The 20,892-nt window shown below is 40.1% G+C and overlaps 1 protein-coding gene across 3 annotated transcripts in view; it reads left to right on the top strand.

Moving 5' to 3' along the window:
* LOC139962037 (low-density lipoprotein receptor-related protein 1-like) overlaps positions 1-19,638 on the top strand; it is a 33,994-nt gene extending 14,356 nt beyond the window's left edge. For 2 of the 3 annotated variants that reach the window (XM_071961865.1, XM_071961867.1), the window contains exons 8-25: positions 443-562; positions 1,425-1,691; positions 3,736-3,889; positions 4,764-4,898; positions 5,573-5,699; positions 6,175-6,325; positions 6,529-6,657; positions 7,061-7,306; positions 8,634-8,796; positions 9,352-9,479; positions 10,019-10,291; positions 11,563-11,703; positions 12,353-12,526; positions 13,033-13,191; positions 14,566-14,700; positions 15,817-15,974; positions 16,578-16,719; positions 17,590-19,638. In XM_071961865.1, the coding sequence (XP_071817966.1) occupies positions 443-562; positions 1,425-1,691; positions 3,736-3,889; positions 4,764-4,898; positions 5,573-5,699; positions 6,175-6,325; positions 6,529-6,657; positions 7,061-7,306; positions 8,634-8,796; positions 9,352-9,479; positions 10,019-10,291; positions 11,563-11,703; positions 12,353-12,526; positions 13,033-13,191; positions 14,566-14,700; positions 15,817-15,974; positions 16,578-16,719; positions 17,590-18,377 (3,590 nt within the window). In that variant the 3' untranslated portion in view covers positions 18,378-19,638. The remainder of the gene's footprint in view (positions 1-442; positions 563-1,424; positions 1,692-3,735; positions 3,890-4,763; positions 4,899-5,572; positions 5,700-6,174; positions 6,326-6,528; positions 6,658-7,060; positions 7,307-8,633; positions 8,797-9,351; positions 9,480-10,018; positions 10,292-11,562; positions 11,704-12,352; positions 12,527-13,032; positions 13,192-14,565; positions 14,701-15,816; positions 15,975-16,577; positions 16,720-17,589) is intronic. The other variant, XM_071961866.1, reaches the window with a different exon arrangement.
* The last annotated feature ends 1,254 nt before the right edge of the window (positions 19,639-20,892 follow it).

Here is a 20,892-nt window from a genome sequence, read left to right as displayed (position 1 = left end):
ACATAAAGAACAGCTTAACAGTGTGTGAGGTGAGATGATAAACAATACACTACCTCAGTGAGCTTGTTTTGGTTATGATGCTGAAAGCTCAGTAACCATTGCAATCGTGCTGGCGCGTGCATGTTTGTGTGTGTATGTGACGGCCAGCTTGTAAACACAACATCCCATGATGTTTCCTATTGTTTTTGGTTCCCTTCTCATGAATGTTAATGAGTGGGCGGGGCTCAGCATAAATTCTTAAAAGATCAATATCTCGTCATCCGGATGTCAGATTTAGTTCATAGTTGGCAGTGTGATGTAACTGCTTAGTATATGTTCTTTGCAGCAACAATGTTAACTCATTAACATTCATGTGTGGGTGGGACTAAATGGGAGATCTGTTTTGTTTCTGTTTCTCAGTCATGATATTTGATTATAGTCATCTTCCTACTTCTTCTTCTAGCACCATGCTCCAGCAATCCATGCAGCGATCTATGTGTCGGGATGGTCGCTGAGCCCCATTTTAAGTGCCTTTGTCCAGATGCACGCCTTCTATCCTCAGACGACAGGACATGTGAACCAAGTAGGTCCCGATTAAATTTCCGCGAGTCACGTAAATCTTCTTTATGGTTGATGAGTGCGACAGTATTGTCTAACATACATCATGAGTATATACATATTGATGGTTCATCTTCTTTATAATTAATCAGTGTTATTATAGTATTTAACATGTATAATCAATATATTAATATTGGTAGCTCATCTTTATAATCGATGAGTGTTATATTAGTGTTTAACATGAATTATCAGTATAAACATATTGGTAGTTCATCTTCTTTACGATTGATAGGTGTATAATAGTGTTTAACATGTATCATCAGTATATACATATACATAGATATATATACTAACTTCTGTGAAACGTCATCTCTCTCAGAATATAGGGAACCCAAATATAAGCACGCTGAATTTGAACAAATTTCCAAAAAGAATTTCAGTGGAGGTTCTTCCCTGTAGGCTGTCCATATATTTGTTCCCAGGCTGTTACATATCATCAATGTTTGAGAAAATGCTGTGAGGGTGGAACTACAATTCTTGTTGACTTAAGTTATCTACTGTTATAGTATATTTCTTTCTCTTTCTGGGAGCAGCGAGTTCAAATTTTGTTTGTGAAAGTTAGGAGTGGTCGTGTCACCCCTTGTCTCCCTCCACCTTTTTCCTGTGCTAATTTAACCACTTGAAAGCCCCATTGTGCATCGCCGTTACAAACACGACCAAACCGATATTAAGTTGATCTTGACCAACCTTTTCATTTGCATTTATTAAACATGTATTAAATAATAACACATTCATGACTGTCTATATATACTTTTTTGGCCCCCAAATGTTAATCCAGGTTGAATCTTCAAATTCTGTTGTTTTTTTTTTGTGGTGTATTTTTTCAGAGACACTGATTGCCTTCCCTGCTGTCTTCATCGCCCGGACCACTAACCTCTGCGACTTCCCCAGCAATTATCCCACCATGGCTTTACCTTCAAACTACCAAACCTCCTGTTTCCTGTCTGGTCGTCAGCACGCCGTCGCGCTAGCGGTAGACGTCCAGGATAACATGCTCTTCTTCAGCGACATCAGTGCCAAGAAAGTATCTGCAGTGAGACTAGCCGTAGATTCTAATGTGTTTGATATCGCCGGGGTGACGCAATCTGTTGAAGGTAATTAAATGCCAACAAAGTCATGTTTAAGTATCTTTTTCTGAAGAAAAGGTGACTGGTTGGTGAAAATATTGATCATTTCTGTCTTCTCTATGTTTGTCCGTCAGTCAGTCTGTCTGTCTGTCTGTCATCTGTATGTTTGTCCATCTGTCTGTCTATCGTGCTCTTTGTCTGCATGTCTATCTGTCTTCCAGTCTGTCCATCTATCTATCTGTTCGTCCATCTCAGAAAGATAGAGAAACGGTTGAAAAAATGTAGAAATAGCATTTTGTATTTTTTGGAGGAAAGAGTTCTAGTCGGTGGATCTATTGCAGACAAGGTAACAAAAGGTTTCGATGCCCGTTAGTATCAGAGCAAAAAAACTCCAAAACTTATCCTTGTACATGCCACAGGATTCACCGTAGTAAGGATGGCAGAAGGCAGAATTTGAGTGCGATATGTCAGCGTCCAGCCCGAATTCTTGTATGCAAAGTAAGCACGGCTTGTTGCATTTGTTATAAAACTTTCTGAAAATGCCCAGGCTTAATGCCAATGAGGGACGTTGGAGGTAACAAGAATATTGGCATTTAGAACCCATCATCATACAAGCAATTCTTTGATGGGACAAAATACTTTCCTTCCTATGTCACATGGTACTAAGAATGTGAAATCTGTCTTTGCTCTGGTTGAGTCGGAAAACATGTTACAACGACAATAATATCCTGTATTGTGGAAGTCTTTTATATCCTGTTGTGAAAATTTAATAACCTGAAGAATAACATCAAATCACAACAAAGACATTGTTGGACATGGTCATAGCTTGAAAACCACTTTGAGCATAAAGATGTCACAATTGTCTGAAACTTGTTTTTCTGACAACGCTGGTTTTTTGCCATGTTTCTGTCTGTCTGTCTCTTTGCCTGTATGTTTATCTATATATCTGTCCATCTATCTGTCCATCTGTTTGCCTATTTCTGTCAGCCTAAGGATTAATATCTGTCAGGGAATCATTACAAGAAATAATTTTTAATTCATGGCTCTTTCTGACAGGGGGACTTAAAGGCATTGATGACTCGCCCCAAACCGTGTGCCGCGCTCTGAAAAAGTTAACTTTCCGTTGCTTGCAAATGACGTTTTCTGCTTGTCGCTACAAAATGCAGACAGTAATGAAACGTGATACCTTGTTATCTTTAGCTGGACCTGAGAAGTCCATCGCTGTATCATTTGTACACTGTGCTGTGGGTATTGACCGCAGCTGTATTGTACACTAGTGTCTAATTACCGAAGGTAGCAAGCTGTGTGTGTATTTTCTGGGATCGATGGTGGTGTCTAACACTTCGGTTACACCTCATTCGAAACTAGGTCAGATTACCGGCATGAGACGTTTCTTTACGCGAGTCTTCGCACCCTTTAATAGATCTGCGATGAAAATGTCTCGTCACGTCATCGGGTGATCTCACTCTTTCGTAGTCTATTTGTACAAAGGAAGAAGTTTGTGCCCCTTCATCTACTGAATTCTTGAAGTGTTTTGTAGGAGGAGAGGCAGTGAGGGGAGGAAGTAGACATGTTGCAGTGATAGGAAGGGGGTGGGGGGTTGCTCTCCAGCGTGTTTCTCCTACAGAGGGCGCCATCATATCTGTCCTAATGCACGTAATCCATACTATATTTTTATAGATCTCTGAACCTAAGTGATCGTGTAATCATGCGAACACGACGATGAACTTGAACCCTGACAGACTGGGTGATCGACTAGCTAAAGGTTCCACTCGGGCAGTTTGACCCAAGGAAAGGGGGCCTTAGAAAATCCATGTTCAGATGCTTAAAACAATTAGACTGACTACATGTTTCAAAAAAAGGGTCTCTTCGTCTTAGTACATATGACCGTAATTTTATAAACCCCTAGTGATCGACTTACCGTACCGTTATGAGCTGCAATCAGAGACTCCGGCTCGTCAGATTTTTACGAAGCATAAATGAAAATATATAACAGCGCCCTCTATTAATTTTGGGCATGGTATTCATGTTCAATATGATTATTATTATTCGGTTCCCCTTTTCATACAAGGCATTGCTGTCGATTGGATTTCAAATAATGTCTACTGGACCGACAACCCAGCCGGTAAGATCAGCGTCGCTAGTTATGACGGCCAGCACTACATTGACCTGATTACAACTGACATCCTCAGTCCGAGAGCCATTGCTGTCGAGCCATTCACAAGGTGAGTTAATGTCATTGGTGCCATATGGGCTGTAGTGATTTGGGGAGGGGTGGGTGGGAGGGGGGGAGATGAGGTTTGTCGAGGGAGGAGTAAATTAAACCACTAAAAATTGTTGGGCCTAGGATTATTGCTGTAGATCCATTGACAGAGTTGTGTGGTGTTGGTATACTATATATAGTATAATAGTGTCGGTGCTTAATTAAAGAGTTACTGTATATAGAATAATAGTGTCGGTGCTTAATTAAAGAGTTACTATATATAGTATAATAGTGTCAGAGCGTAATTAAAGAGTTACTTTATATAGTATAATAGTGTCGGTGCTTAATTAAAGAGTTACTATATATAGTATAATAGTGTCAGAGCGTAATTAAAGAGTTACTTTATATAGTATAATAGTGTCGGTGCTCAATTAAAGAGTTACTATATATAGTATAATAGTGTCGGTGCTCAATTAAAGAGTTACTATATATAGTATAATAGTGTCGGTGCTCAATTAAAGAGTTACTATATATAGTATAATAGTGTCGGTGCTCAATTAAAGAGTTACTATATATAGTATAATAGTGTCGGTGCTCAATTAAAGAGTTACTATATATAGTATAATAGTGTCGGTGCTCAATTAAAGAGTTACTATATATAGTATAATAGTGTCGGTGCTCAATTAAAGAGTTACTATATATAGTATAATAGTGTCGGTGCTCAATTAAAGAGTTACTATATATAGTATAATAGTGTTGGTGCTTAATTAAAGAGTTACTATATAGTATACAGTATCATTCTTTTCATATGCAGTATCTTACCCCCCCCCCCTCCCCAAAAAAACAAGAGCAGTACCCTTGCAATCATAAATGTTATCATCATCTTTTCCCATCAGGCATCTGTTTTGGGGGGAGTTTGGCGCGCCTGCTCAGATTGAGAGGTCTGATCTGGATGGGAGTAACCGGCGTGTCATCGTCTCGGAAGATATTGTTTTACCGAACGGTATTGCTATCGATTATTCGGAGCAGAGGTCAGTACCCCCAGCATCCAAATGCTGGTTAAAACCCTCTTTGATGATGTCGTATTCACATTTGTACTTGAAAATGACAGCAGATGGAGGGTTTTTGTGAAAGTGTGTGTGGGGAATGTGATGTAGGACCGAACGAATGCTGACAACTAAATAAAATCACTGGCAGTTTCTCTCTTTCTTTTCTTTCTACTAATTTTAAGTCCCAAAAGCAACAGTTGTAGCATTTATTTCACCAAAATATGGTAAAAAGTCTAATACTGTTCACCTTATGTCCCAATTTTCAAAATTCATGCAGTGGACTTGAGAGTCGGGTCTATTCTTGGAAAACTGCATATTTTCTTAAGTACCAAATTATGAAAGTGAGAAGAAACCAATATTTATCGCCGGCCCCCAAATTCACCCAGGCCCCAATGCTGTGGCCCCTCCTAACTCCACCTAACTCCAGTCAGGATCCTGCATGCAAACATTTCACCTATCTCTAAAGTATATCCCCCTCCCCCCACACCCCCCACCCCCAATGTGGTATGTCATCGTCTATAATTTGAAACCCTGAAATTTATATGTGAATCTCCTTTGTGATAATTTAATTAGGGGTTAATTTTGTATTAAAGCTAGCTCTTAAACCTCTGGATGGGCGGTGGCGCTTGAGTTAATTAATCTCTGTCTTGTCTTAGGTTGTACTTTGGCGACTCCGGTACAGGGACCATCGAGATTATCGGATATGACGGTGAAGACAGGGTCACTCTTCTCGCCAGGCGGGCACCCATGACGCACAACTACTTCGGCATGACTCTCTTCCAGGTAAAAAGATTTGTTCAGCTAGATTCTGGTCACTTTTCTTCATGCTTAGAGCAGTGGTTTGTAGCCCCTGATTGACTATTAGTAAATTTAGGAAATACGTTGCGATTTAACCGAGTTTGATCGACACATATGAGAGATTGAGCCTCTCAGCTTTTATTTTTCAGCCTAGAGAAGTAAGACATTTGTTATTTGAGGAACAACTATATAGCAAGTTGTTACTGATTTCTACCAATTTTTGAAAGCAACCCAGTATAGCTCAGTTATTCCATATATGATATGGAGTAAACCACATATTAGCCACAACCAAAAATCAATCATGTACCCGCCCCCTCTCCCAAATAAAAAAATGAGTGGATGGTAATTGAAGGAGGAGGGTGTAGAAGTTTGACATCTGCTCCCAACCCCAAATCACATCGTCATATGTATGAACTAAATTATTTTGAGTATAACCTACTTCTATCCTTTTGATCTCTAGGATTTTATTCTGTGGACGGAATTCGGCCAAGGTAACGGCATATATGTAGCTAATAGGTTCACAGGGGAAATGGTCAGAGAACACCGGATAAGGGAAGAGGGAGTCTTTGGTATAACCATGTACGCAGAATCCAGACAGCCTGAAGGAGACGGTAGGGTTCCAAACTTTAAAATCTTGTTTTAATAAGCTTCAAGCAATGCACAAGACAGGATATAATAGTTATATGTCGTTTTCAACCAGCTTGCCTAGTCTTAAACTCATTTGATTTGATTTGATTTATCTATTTATTATTTTTTTATTTTTTAAAATTTTTAAAAAAAATTTTAAATTTAATTTTATTTTATTTCCCCCCAGGTCCATGCCTAGTGGATAACGGTGGATGCAGCCAACTTTGTCTACCTTCGTCGACTGCTACCGAGGGCAGAGTCTGCCGTTGCACCTTTGGCTTCGATTTGGACGACGCAGGCACGACATGCATATCAAGTGAGAAAATCCCTCCTCGTTAAAATTTGCTTCTGATAAAGAGTTAAAGACTTGTGACTGATAGAAAACTGTTCTTAGTGACGATTGCAGTTTGACCTATGCCCGATTCCAGTCTGTGAATCTGTACACGTATGCCTGCCGAAATTGGAATATATTATAAAACAATGGATATAATTTTTGGTGCAAAAGGTATATTTCCCCTGGAAAATGAAAAAAATTGTAAATCCTGAATGCATTTACCTGTGTTGTAAAGTAAACCTAAAATGAGTCTTAACAAAAACAAAAAGAAGAAGAAGAATAAGAAGGGAAAAAAAGGTGATAAATATTGATATCCTTGCATTCTGTTATTTTCAAATTACATATCATGTTCTTTGCCCTGACTGTCTTCTTTTCTTTCACATAGGAGTTGTCGAGGACAACTTTGTCTTGTTCCCGGACAGCTTTCTGAAAAAGGTCTTTCAAGTCGATCTGACCGACCCCACCTACAGGGCCAGTGGATTAACCCTTGGAACCATGATGAACCCAATAGGTGTATCATACGACTCCCAGGAGAGGATGGTATATTGGAGTGATGTGGTGGACGGATCCATTAACAGGGCAGGGTTAGATGGGAGCAACCGCGAAAAAGTAATCGACAAAGACGCCCTAAGTAAGTCGGGAGGCCGAGAGTCGAAGGACGTAGGAACATTATTCTACACTTACACTTCTCCACGCACTGTCATAGATAATACCGAAAGCATTGGTATGATACCGAAAGCATTGGTATGATACCAGAATCATTGGTGTGATACAGACATTGATATGATACAGAAAGCATTGGTATGATACCAAAAGCATTGGTGTGATACAGACATTGATATACAGAAAGCATTGGTATGATACCAAAAGCATTGGTATGATATAGAAAGCATTGGTATCATACACAAAGCATGCAGGTATGTATGTATATTAGATCCTCCTGCAAGCAGGAACTTGCGAAGAAGCCTAATTGGCTTATCAAAGCCGCAAGCTGACCGAAGTTAGTCTCTCACATTCATATTTAACGTCCATGATTATGAATTGTTAATTGTCAACAACTCTGTAACTGGACGACATACATTAATCTGGGAGTGACTCGAACCGGGGACCTTATGATTGAAAGGCACCGGTGTTAACCACTGAGCTAACACTCCTTAGTATTGGTATCATTGGTACCAAAAGCATTGGTATGATGTAGGAAGCATTGGTGTGATACAGAAAGCATTGATGTGATACAGAAAGCATTGATGTGATACAGAAAGCATTGATGTGATACAGAAAGCATTGGTGTGATACAGAAAGCATTGGTGTGATACTGAAAGCATTGGTATGATGTAGGAAGCATTGGTGTGATACCGAAAGCATTGGTATGATGTAGGAAGCATTGGTATCATACACAAAGCATTGGTATAATACCAGTGATAATCCTCTCCAAACTCATCCACAGAGATATATGATCACAATATTAACTTTAGTTTATGAGTGTGTATTACCATGGTCAAAGAGATACTAAACCCATCCCTTGCAGGTAAGGAATTAAACTTTAAAAGCATATCTGCCCAGATAATTCCTGTGTTCATTGCCGAAATTAGAACAGTCGTGCCGACAGTGTTCCTTTACGTTAAGTAGACACTAGGTTTAAATGACCCAACAGATTGCTTCCAATGACAGAGAATGATATTGCCTATGTTTGATACCGTATAAGAACGGTTTGGTTTGTTTCCATGGACAATGACAATTTCAAAGTAAAACATTTGTCTTACAGTGATGTGTCTGTGATTTCACTGTTTTCAAAATTGTTGACTGTTGCCAAAAGTGCATAGGAGATGGTCTAGACAAGTCTCTGCTTGTGGTGAATAGTATCTGCCTTCTTTGTAGATGCAATTTTCAGTCGTTAAAACTAGCAGCAAATTCACTTTTTTTTTTCAAACTTTTTGGCTCTTGTTTGTACCCTCTAGTTGCTGATGGGTTCACCCTCGATCCCATCGGCCGGTTGCTGTTTTGGACAGATAAGAGCAACAGATCTATATCAGTTTCAACGCTCTCTGGAAGTCGACAGACGACTTTGATTTCTGACGGACTCGAAAATCCTAGAGCCATAGCACTCCACACTGAAGCAGGGTAATTGCCTCTCACAGTGTGTTTTTTTTTTTTTCTTCTAAAATTTAGATAAAAATCAAAAAGCTCCTGTGAAAACATTTCTTGTAGTACTTTTCTTTTCCACCAAATAATGATACTTCCTGGCAAAAATTGTATTTTTAAAGTTAGATTACTGGGGACAAACAGAACACGAAAGGGTTAACATCCAACTATAACCATTTTGTCGCGGACAAAAATTGTAAACAGGCTATTTTAGATCGCATGTTTTAAAAGAAGTTCTTTAAGTGGTATTTCAGACAACCGGACTTAACATTATCTGTTGCATGACTTATTTCATTCATATTGGTTAAATGATGACCCCATTTGGTGGTTAGGTACTGTATGGGGACAAAGCCTCCAACATTATAATAATCAGATCAACATGCAACCGGATGCAATGCTCAAATTGTCCTTCCTGTATATGTTGTTTTAAGATTGTTTTTAAAAACTTTCAAACCACCTGGTAGAATTCTATAAATATCCTGTTTTAATGGGTTTTTAAGCTTATGACCCTTTTTGTTTTTCTTGGCTTTGTAGTTACATGTATTGGACAGATTGGGGATCAGTGGCAAAAATCGAGAGATCCTTCATGGACGGCTCTGGAAGAGAAACTCTCTTCAACACAGGGCTCGCTTGGCCGAATGGACTCACTATAGACAAGCCGGGTAAGCAGGTTCAAAAGAATGATTTTTAGGCAGTAAAGTAATTCTGATATGATGTTGTAGACTGTTAGGAAACATTTCCATCTGACTAGGTTTGTCTTTTGAGATATTTCCATTTAAAACACCTGAGGGCTCATCAATTCAAGTGACTGGACAACTTAGTCTAACACACAGCCCATCAGGGTCAGGTTATCAGATGCAGTGGAAAACTCAAGAGGAAAACATGTAGTGTTTTAGTGGCTTCAATTGTTTTCAATGCATTACAGGTCTGAAGAAAATCCAAAACAATTACATTTCAATTGTCATTTGATGACATCATTCACCCTGCCTTTTCCCAGATACATTCACACAAAATATTGCATCAAACAAAATTCCTATCTTGGCCATACAATTTGCTATATGGAGTTAGTTTTAATCTAACAGTGCAGTAAATCCCCAGTAAAAGTGCCAAGAAATTTTAACTTGAATATTCTCTTTAAAAAGTATTATTCTTTTCCTTTTCTTTTTCATTTAATTTCTTTTCTTTTCTCTTCCATGTTTAGGGCGAAAGCTCTATTGGGGTGAAGCTCAGCTTGACAGAATAGAATGCTCTGATTTGGATGGCCGGAACAGACAACTTCTGATAGACTTTTCCATCAGCGTACACCCGTACGGTATCGGGATCTTCGGCCAGTACATATTCTGGGCCGACTGGGCCGAGGCCAGCTTAATGAGGGCCGACAAAGGGACCGGTGAAAATATCCAGTCAGTCGGACCTCCGGGGTTGAGAAGACCGAATGAAATTCACATCTACAGCAGCGCTTCACCCGATCACGGTGAGAAATATCGAGTTAGCTTGATGGAATCGTAGAGATTTGAAAAAGGACGGCATACATGTCTGGGTTTCTTTTGTGGTATTATTAAAAAGTATGATTTTTTTTTTTTTTTTACTCAAATCTGTGTTACCAAACAGCAATGCTAACAATTTAAATATTGAATTCAGAATAAATTTAGGATCAGAGGAATTTCTACATTTAACAAAGAAGTTATGATATTGGTTGGTTGCAACCAAAAATGGCAATCTTAACATTCTGGCATTGGTTAATAGCTGAGAGCTTGAAAGAATGCTTTAATACTGATATCCAATCAGTCGTTTACATAGATCGGTGACTTGATGCCGCTTTTGGAGTAGACGTTGGTAACTCTTTGGGTTTGATGGTTTTGGAAATTGAAAACTCCCATAAAATGTTGTTCATTTAGCTTGATGAGTCAAGATATGTCCACTTTGGTGAAGGACATGTGCGCATGCTCCGAAGGATATGTCCTTGTGTCCCGAAGGATATATGTCCATGTCCTGAAGGATATGTCCTTTAATGTGAACGTTTATGTTGCTGCTGCAGAGTCTCTTCCATCAAACAACGACTGCACGAGACACTTACATCATATCGGTAATATGCAGCTTATAAATATTGCCAGAGCACCGTGATATTCATGGAACCTTGCACCATTCTGTAAGCACACTCAAAATGATTCGCTCAATGGGATGATACTCCCATTTGTTTCAAGTATTTAAACTGATACTTTTAATGTATATCACAAATTCATGAATATTCAATTTGACATCTGCAGTAGCATATATATATATATATATATATATATATATATATATGTATGTATATATATATATATATATAGATATACATATATATATATACATATATATATTCTGCAGTTGTCTGAAGATCGCTCAACGTGTGAAACTCTGAGTAACAACTACTAGTGTTCCACTAGTCTCAACATATATTTCGCTCTGTCCACCGGACATAGAGCACTCTGCGCCAAGATAGACGCCAACCAACCAACTTCTATATCTATATATATATATATATAAATGTATATGTAAATATTATGTTTACATCAGCTCACACGTCAGTCAATATCACAGACATGTACATATCTTTAACAAAATAGCCTACCTTCTAAAAATGTCATTGATCTGGTTAACCTCTTTGGTGGTCCATAGACACTCATACCGTTAGCTTCGTCCTATCCATGAAAGATGTCGATTTTAATTTGAAAGTAGTCTCTAAATTGCCGCCATTTTCAGGTAACGTTGCCTGTTTGAACAACAACGGGGGCTGCGAGGGAATCTGCCTGCCTTCCTCTGGGGGTCGCACCTGTCACTGCGGAGATGAGGGCTCACTAGGCCAAGACGGGACCTCTTGCCCAGTTGAGGGAGAGATTGAAGGTATTTGAAACATATTTCTCAAAGATACTGGCAGTTCTAGGAAGGACAAGGCAATGACAGTCTTATGTCATCCGCAGAACCAATCTCTTCGCTTTGATTATTCACTTTGATCGTGGGATTGCATTGAACATGTCTCAGAAGATGTTTCCTAGAAATGGTTAGAGTAACCTAGGAGCAATTAATACGCAGTCTACGAAAGCTCTTTTAGCCCTAAGGTGGTATCATTTTATAAAGCCTACTGCAATATCCCCCATAACAGGGAATTGAGTTTTTGCCGGTTCTGAGTCGCGTTAGTTCGGGTTCCTTCCGTCAAAATCAAAGTGAAGCATTCTTCCCAAATCACAGTCGGCATTGTGCAATTAGACCCGTCCAGTTTTGTTAGAGATGTAACCCGATCAGATTGAAACGAATCTGCACGTGATCTAAACGACACTCTTTTGCTAATAGGAAACAGTTGTCGCCGTGTGCGCTCAGCAGTTGATGATTGTGTTTGGGTCAGTCGTAAGGCCACAACAGTCGAGCCGAGTCAGGTAGCATTCCAGTCGACATTGAGGCAGTTGTGCAGCCTGTTTAAGGCCCTTCATTTGGCCGGCCTAAAGTATATCTATAAAGGGAGTTTCTTCCCAATTTTTGTTGTTGTTGTCTCTAGACCTCGTGGAATGCCCTTTAGCATTCGATCAAGGTGAATTTGAAGATGGTTGCGCAGGAAAACCTGGTGATGTATGTATTGTCAGCTGCCCGGCCGGTTTCACAAATCGAGTGGCCTCGGTCACCTGTATGATGTCAGGAGAATGGGACGAAGATCTGAGTACAGTTTGTGAAGGTATGTATTTAGAGAATTTTTTCTCTGTGAGCTATTTAATTGCTACTGATGCTCTTTGCTGGCCCCTGAATGCTAAGTAGGGCTTAAGGCAGCTTAGAAGTATGACCAGGGCCCTGGCCAAACAGGGAGATTAGCACTTAGTAGTATGACCAGGGCCCTGGCCAGACAGGGCGGTTGGAACGTAGTATAATGACCAGGGCCCTGGCCAGACAGGGAGGTTAGCACTTAGTAGTATGACCAGGGCCCTGGCGGAACAGGGAGGTTAGCACTTAGTAGTATGACCAGGGTCCTGGCCGAACAGGGAGGTTAGCACTTAGTAGTATGACCAGGGTCCTGGCCGAACAGGGAGGTTAGCACTTAGTAGAATGACCAGGGCCCTGGCCGGACAGGTAGGTTAGAACTTAGTAGTATGATCATGGGCCAAAGACAATAAGTACTATTATTATGCAGCTTCTTTATTATTTCCTCACATGTATGATCTCCTTTTTTCCCCTTTTCATCAAAAGAAGTAATAATTACAGAGGCGCCTCTCAACGAGCTTACAGTCCATATATACCTGACAGATGTCAATCCCATCCTCGGTGATGTAATTACGGTCAACTGCGACGTGAGTGACGAGAATACAGAAATAACTTGGTACAAAGATGGGACCTCGCTACAGGATTGTGAGTTTGAGTACCAACCTGCCTCTATCATCTTCCCATATATTTGTCAAACGTTTGAAACCTATTGACACTCATACACACACACACGCATATCCACACATCTACATATATATATATAGCATATATATATATATATATATATATATATATATATATATATATATATATATATGTATATATATATATATATGTATATATATATATGTACATATATATATATATATATATATATATATATACATATATATATATGTATATATATATATATATATATATATATATATATATATATATATATATATATATTATTTATTGATTTAATATTGATTTACACCACTTGCTACACATTCAGTTCTTATTTCCGGCTTAGCTTGCCTATAAAGAGTGGTTATTCTCAATGTTCTGTGTAAAATTGTCAGATTCAAAGCGCCAGGGGTGCACTCTGTACAATCATAACACTTGGGTAATACGCCCTTAATGACAGTTGTTCAAAGCCAATTTCATACGCTTTAACACACCAGTAGAATCACTGTGGTCGAGTGGTACGGACTTCGGTTCGTGACACAGAGATCCGAGGTTCGATTCCTACCTTCGCCTGATGAGTCCCAAAAGGACGAAACCGGTCGTGAAGTGGAATTTTTCTGGTGTGTTATTCTTTATTGATTTACTATATATACATATATATTTATATATACATACATATACATATATATATATATATATGTGTGTGTATATGTATGTCAAAGTTTTCAGGACTGTGCTCAGACTGTGTGGCTTACTAGTTACAGTACTTACAATACATCGCACACTGTACATGTACGTGTTTCACAAAGGTGAAAATGCAGTACTGTCAGGTGATTCAGTAGTTACCCCCCCCCCCCCCTCTGTGTGTAAGGTTGTGTCATTTTGTGTCTTTAACTGTATGCAAAGATTTGTATCAGATTTACTAGTGCAAAGTAAAATGTGGTGTTCATGAGGCCACCAGTTAGATACCATAACCAACGGTATGTACTATACTCAGGTCAAGGTGACCCAAGTCTTACAGAAGTGCATTGGGCAGAAGAGATTAAAGTCATGAAGATAATTCTACTCTCCTATGGAAAAGTTGTCATGAAAAGTAAATTCCCTGAAAGTTCATTATCTCTAAGTTATTTTTCCCAGAAAAAAAAAACGGCAATTTTTTTAACTCTCATCGGAGAAAGCAGGAAATTATTTGAGGGCACATCGCAGTAAAATACCTCCACCCCCCCACCCTCCGCTCTGTGGGGGTAAAATTCATCTTATTTGTGAACGCATTCTGGAGAAACTTATTTCTCCAGGGCGGAAAGAAAACCAGGGGTTGATAACATCACAATATTTTGTCGACTTTTGCAGCTCCCATTGATGATGCCTTTGACATGGGCGACACTCTCTTAATTGTGGAGTATGCCTACATTCATCAGGGCAGGTATTCCTGCAGTGCCTACAGAGAACAAGATGGGGCCATGGCTGATGCGGTCCTCGAAATATGTAAGTCAACAAAATCAACAAAGGACTGTTCTCTATTGAGAACTGTTCTAACTTCTTTGTTCAGTTAATTTTTAGCTTTGCGATATTTCTTGGATCAGCCCAGATGACTTTTAATATTATGAAAGCCCCAAAAACATGAAATTAAAACATTGCTCGTTTCTGGTCTTATGAAAATGTCCAAACTCAACGCCAGATTATCCAGTAGTCAGATGAGGTGCCCCTCACCCTCCCCCTCCCCCAAGTGGCCCACGATGCTCAATTTTTCCTCAATTTTGTTGCTTTTATCCTTGGAATGCAATACTGTTGGAAGGTTTTACTTTGCTTAATACCTGTCAGCATTCACTGTACTCTGGAACTTCCATCAAAATGTAATACTTCTGCCGAAATTATTAAATTACTCTTCTGCGTGGATAAATGATTTCATTATTGTACAGACAAAAACAAAACCAGGTGTCGCTCAATTGCCATGGTGATATCATCATTGTCTCTGTTATTGCCAGATGCAAAGTGTCACCAAATTTTGCAAAGTTCATATATATTTGCCATTCAAAGTGCTATGGAGATCTGTGCCTTTGACATTAAAAAGATGCGGAAAATTTCCAGCAGTTTGACCACTGCAGCCGACTTCAACCGCCTAGTATGCCCTGTCAGAGATGATTTACGGTAATTGTCAATGTATGGGGGCGTTGTGGTCAAGTGGTTAAGGCAGTGGACTGGTGATATAAGGATTACAGGTTCAAGCCCTGGCCAGATCATTGCGTTGTGTCCTTGGGCAAGGCACTTTATCTCCATTGCCTCTCTTCACCCAGGTGTATAAATGGGGACTTTGCGAGGTAACTTGTAAAATATAGTTGCGTGAGCTGGTTTGTGGCTGCACCCTATGGGAAGTCCCCCGGTGACACGTGGTTGTGGTGCACTGTGGTGCCCAGGAGAGATTGATTGAATTGCGCACACTTTGGTGTGTAGGTGTGACAAGTTACCAATGGCCGAGGCTAAGTTGTCAAGCGCTACGATCTCGATGTAGCAGCGCTATATAACTGCCTAATATGTATGAAGGGATGATATTTTTCATTTAACTGAGATGAATAAAACATGAATTTTATCTTGCATTGCCAGTCCTGCCCCTGGACGAGCTCTTCGCACAGGTTCCAGGGGATCTCACCATGTTACTGTTCGACAACAATGTGTTGCCATGTGAACCTCGGGACCGTCGTCATACAGTCTCGTGGGAGAAGAATGGTGCGCCTCTTCGCCAGGACGAACATGTTCATCTAGTAAGGAAACCTAGTCTTTGTTCTCCAAAAGACGCATCTCTTTCGTTGAATATATATATCGTATGTTTCACCCCCGGCATTTATTCGTCACTCGTCCTTGGATCCTTCTGTTTTTTGTGTGTTTGAATGGGGACCTTCATTTGGGCTTGCACACCTGTTTGCTTCCAGTTCACTTTTGGGAGAAATCGGATAACTGCATCTGCCAATAACTCACAAACATAAGGGATTGAATTCAAATTTTGCAAGAATGCTTAGATTATGTTCCTCTTTAACTTATCAGACAGACATTTTGACCAAGACTATATCCTTTAAAGACCTTAGTCATAGGGTATCTTACTGGCCTATCCTACACATTGCTCTTTATAGGTATGAGTGAAATTCTGATTCTTTCTGGCCGACTTTGCTCCAATCAATAATTTTTTGCCCTGGCCCTCGAAGGAAACTAATTGAAAAGCCTCTACTAAAGTCGATATAAAAGTCTGCTTCGATCTTCAACACTGTGTGTGAGAGCAATGACAAAACAATGCACAACTTCCAAATGACAACTTCAAGTGACACAATTATAAGACTTTCTTTCCTCCTTTTTTCAAAACCCAATATTAGGTGACCCCAGATGTGTTGGTCTTCCGTAGCGTCACGTTAGAAGAGTCTGGTGTCTACACCTGTGTCCTAACATCTGGTCATCACAGAATCGCGACGGTTTCTGCCCAAGTAAGGATCGATAATGAAGACGACATCCAAGAAGGTGAGCATGGGCGGCTTTCCCATAACAGAGCGTTTAATAAATGTTTAGCATGTCAAAGAAGAATGATTGTGTCGAAGGCAGTCTGGTCGCTGATTGGTCAGTTGAACATCAAAGCAAAGATGGATACGACCTACAAATTAGCACCCATAACTGAGCTGCCACAAAAAAATATATATAGTATTTTATGCAAAATGGCTTGGTTCATGTCAACATACAGCTGTAAACAGAGGCTATGTGTTTCATATGAACAATATATAACTATTTAAAGGATGCTTATAGCATGATTTAAATGTGGAGGCTATGGTATTGTTTCACATGAACTATATATATAACTATTTAAAGGATGCTATTGCATGATTCAAATGTGGAGGCTATATTAATTTCATATGAACTATATATGACTATTTAAAGGATGCTAAAGCAAGATTCATGTGTGATATAGAGATAAAGAGAGGCTATGGTATAGTTTCACATGAACTATATTTATAAACTATATAAAGGATGCTATAGCATGATTCAAATGTGGAGGCTATGGTATAGTTTCATATGAACTATATATAACTATATAAAGGATGCTATGATTCATATGTGATATAGAGCTATTAAACCGGCTATGGTATAGTATCATATCAACTATATATAACTATTTGAGACTGAGCTCAAAAAGGCTTTACTGTTGTCCTGTATGGACATTAATCCATTGCGTTGCTTTGATAAACATTCAAAGTTGAAGCTAGCTATTGGATGGGTTTAATATCAAAGAAAAAAGAAAAAAAGCTACAAACACTAATTTCTGTTCCAAAGAGAAACATGGAGCTATTGCTATTTTTTCTACTGTCTGTTCGTATCTTATTCCTCTTCTTTACTCAGTGTGCGGCACTATCACTGCACCTGAAGCCATAGATATGGAGACGTCCTCTACGGCCGAGGGAAGAATCGTCGGGGGCCGTAAAGCCATTCGAGGCTCCGCTCCTTGGATGGTGAGGCTCTACGACCGAGGCAGGCGACGACATTTCTGTGGCGGCTCACTCCTGAATAGCTTTTGGGTCATCAGCGCGGCTCACTGCATCCGGGGGTATCTGGCCCAACCACAAGACCTCATGATCCGGCTGGGCGATTACGATACCAAACAGACGGAGAACTCAGAGCACCTCGAGCAGGTCCATGGAATCTACATCCCCGAAATGTACAACTCCTCCACCTACGACGGGGACATCGCCCTCATCCGACTCGCCCACCCCATCACGAGGTTCTCTGAATATGTCCGTCCGATATGTCTCCCAAACATCGCCACCTCACGGAGGGCGCATAAAGTGGGAGAATTGGGCAAGGTGACCGGGTGGGGTCAGATTGCCGATTACGGGCCGTACCCTCGGTACATGACGGAGGTCATCCTCCCCCTGGTGGGGAAGAGGCGTTGCCGAGATTCCACCCGCCATCTGGTCACCACGAATATGTTCTGTGCGGGTTACCCGAGGGAGAGTGGCGACGCGTGTATGGGCGACAGCGGTGGTCCCTATTCGGTCTATCACCGAGGGCGGTGGTACATCCTCGGTATCGTAAGCTGGGGCGAAGGCTGTGGAGTAGACGGCAAGTATGGATTTTACACGAAAGTCGCAAAGTTTCTGGAGTGGACAAACGCTCACATTAACAGTTAGCATTGCTCTTCACGACGTCTCGTGACGTCTAATCTCTCCGGACAACTCTTTCCGATCCAGCCTCTTATCTTTTCTCATCCTTCCAATCGATGAACGGGGCCAAAGAAACTATGAATATGCATTTTTTTAATTGCAAATACCATCTGAGTTCTGTTGTATCGACCACTTTCAAGCCCCGTTTTTTAATTAGGGGAGAGATGAAGCTGAAATTTGATGGAAATATTTGCAAGGTTAAATGGCTTTATCTTTATTTTCAAGCCATTTTGAATATGAAAAAAAAACAATGAAGAAAAATAGAACCAGAAGCGGTCAAGAAATTAATGACCGTCTACGAGTTAATTATGGAGACCGCTTTAACACATTCTGTTAAATTTTTGGGATGGCCTAAAGTCGTCCTTTTAATACGGAAGTATTACACCACCAGAATGTCCAGATGACCAGAGCAAATTTTTGGGGACAAAGTATCATTTTTTTTGCTGTACAATCTTGAATGCTGTGATTTTTTGTTAGCCATAAATGTTTTTGGGAACAATAAGTAATGATATTTAAACAATTAGGTGAGATAGGGATGTTAGTGTGTGTGGGCTAAGTGAAGTTGCCAATGACTTGCCGTCAGTACTTTCAACTCCGAGGACCTGGTTATATGATGCATCTAAAAATGAACACTAGGCTGTTTATCTATGATTTGACCGAGTTCGGCATTTATTGCCGATAGTGGCAATACCGGCCTGCCTATACATTATATCGGTATCTATCAAATTTGCATCAGCTCCAGATATTTGCCGATCGATACTGTCGTTTTACAATAGTTTGCATATTTTTTTTGGCCGGGGGTGGGGGGGGGGCTAACTTCATATCATTTGCAATGTTTGGGTTAGGATTACATCAATGGGGGAGAAATGGAGTCTAGCTCAACCAGGAGTGATTTTTGTGAGTTGTGTTATCCAAGAGGGCGGATATTTTAAATTTCTTGGCCATGTATTTCCATTAACCGAGGGAGCAACTACTCTACCTACCATCATTATATTAATGATTCTGTAATAGTATATCAACAATATCTAAAGCATGCTAATGTTGGATAATGTTTTTTTACCTTCGAAATGCGATAGAAAATTAGAAATACAATACAGTGGTTTATGCAGTACTCTTATTCAAGGTTTTGTAAGAATGCAATTTTTCTAGAATAAAAAATTGTTAAAAATACCAGTTTGTTATGCAGATGAATGATCTTTGATATATTAAAACTAAGAGAAAAAACAAAGATCCTTCTGCCGTATTTTCTTGATGAATTCACTCATTTTGCTATTTTGGTGGTAATTTGAACCAACGTAAAGCCACCAATTAATATTTGCCACAAAAACATATTTAAATAGTACATAGTACAATAGCCTCCGTGACTTCAATTCCCTTTGCACCCCTCATCCATCATCTGACGTTTCCGTCCTTTTGACGCCAGCGACAAGTGGCAATTACTTAACAGGCAAAGGCTTGGTTCAGCGGTTAGAATGTCCGCCTCACAATCCTTAGGTTTCAGGATAAAAATTCTGCCAGGAGCCAGATTCTTTTGACCTATTCAAAAATTGCTGTAGTGCAGTGGTGGTGTGCGGAGTCTTCCGTGGATTTGGTATTTCTGGTTTGTGAACTTGGGAAAAGGGGTTTATTCCTTTTCTTCACTTGGTCTCGAAACAACTTAGTTCATCATGGCTGCAGTGATGTCGAATTGGGTGCCTTTGCCTATCTCAGTATTTGCGAAGTGGTCAGATGCTGGAGCATACTCTCATGTCCGTCGGATGGGGACGTTCACTGGCGGTCCCGGGAACAGAATTGGGAGCGAATTGCCTATCTCTGTATTTGCGAAACTGTGGTCAGATGCTGGGGCATACACTCTCGTCCGTCGGATGGGCCCCGTTAACTGGCGGTCCTGGCAACAGAATTGGGAGCGAATTCACACCCTTGCCTCGTTATCCTATGAACACTTATCGCAAAGCGAAGGCTTGAAAATAAACCGGTGTTCATCCACGATCTAACACGATCTAAGGGTCTCAAATAAGCAAACTAAAGCAATATACACCTGTCCATTCCGTAACATTTGTAGACAAGATACACCAACGTTCTATTTCCTGGATAATTTTGCGGCGAGGTTGTCACTCGTCTAATGCCTTGGGGCTCCTAGGGAAGGGAGGGGGGTGTTCATCCTGAACTATTTGACCTAGTCTAGATCTAGACTTCGTTTTGTTCTTCCCAAAATCAGTAACTTTTAACTATATGATGGCGCTTTTCATTTTTTTATTTCGTGGACCCTGCATGCTCCGAACAGCCAACCGAGGTATAAATAGAGGGCGGGCTGTAAGATATTCGACATCGTGCACACTTTTCTGAAAACAGATATCCACGATCTTGAACAAGACTGTTTTTGTCGCCACCATCCTTTCAGGTCACATATCTCTTTGATGATGAAACGCTTCATGAATATTATATGATAGTAGGGTGATAGTTAATATAGTCTGGACTTCTC

This window comes from Apostichopus japonicus, chromosome 20 (genome assembly GCF_037975245.1).
Source record: "Apostichopus japonicus isolate 1M-3 chromosome 20, ASM3797524v1, whole genome shotgun sequence".
NCBI classification, from domain to species: domain Eukaryota; kingdom Metazoa; phylum Echinodermata; class Holothuroidea; order Aspidochirotida; family Stichopodidae; genus Apostichopus; species Apostichopus japonicus.
Note: the sequence above shows the minus strand (reverse complement) of the source record. Positions and strands in the feature narration are given on the sequence as shown.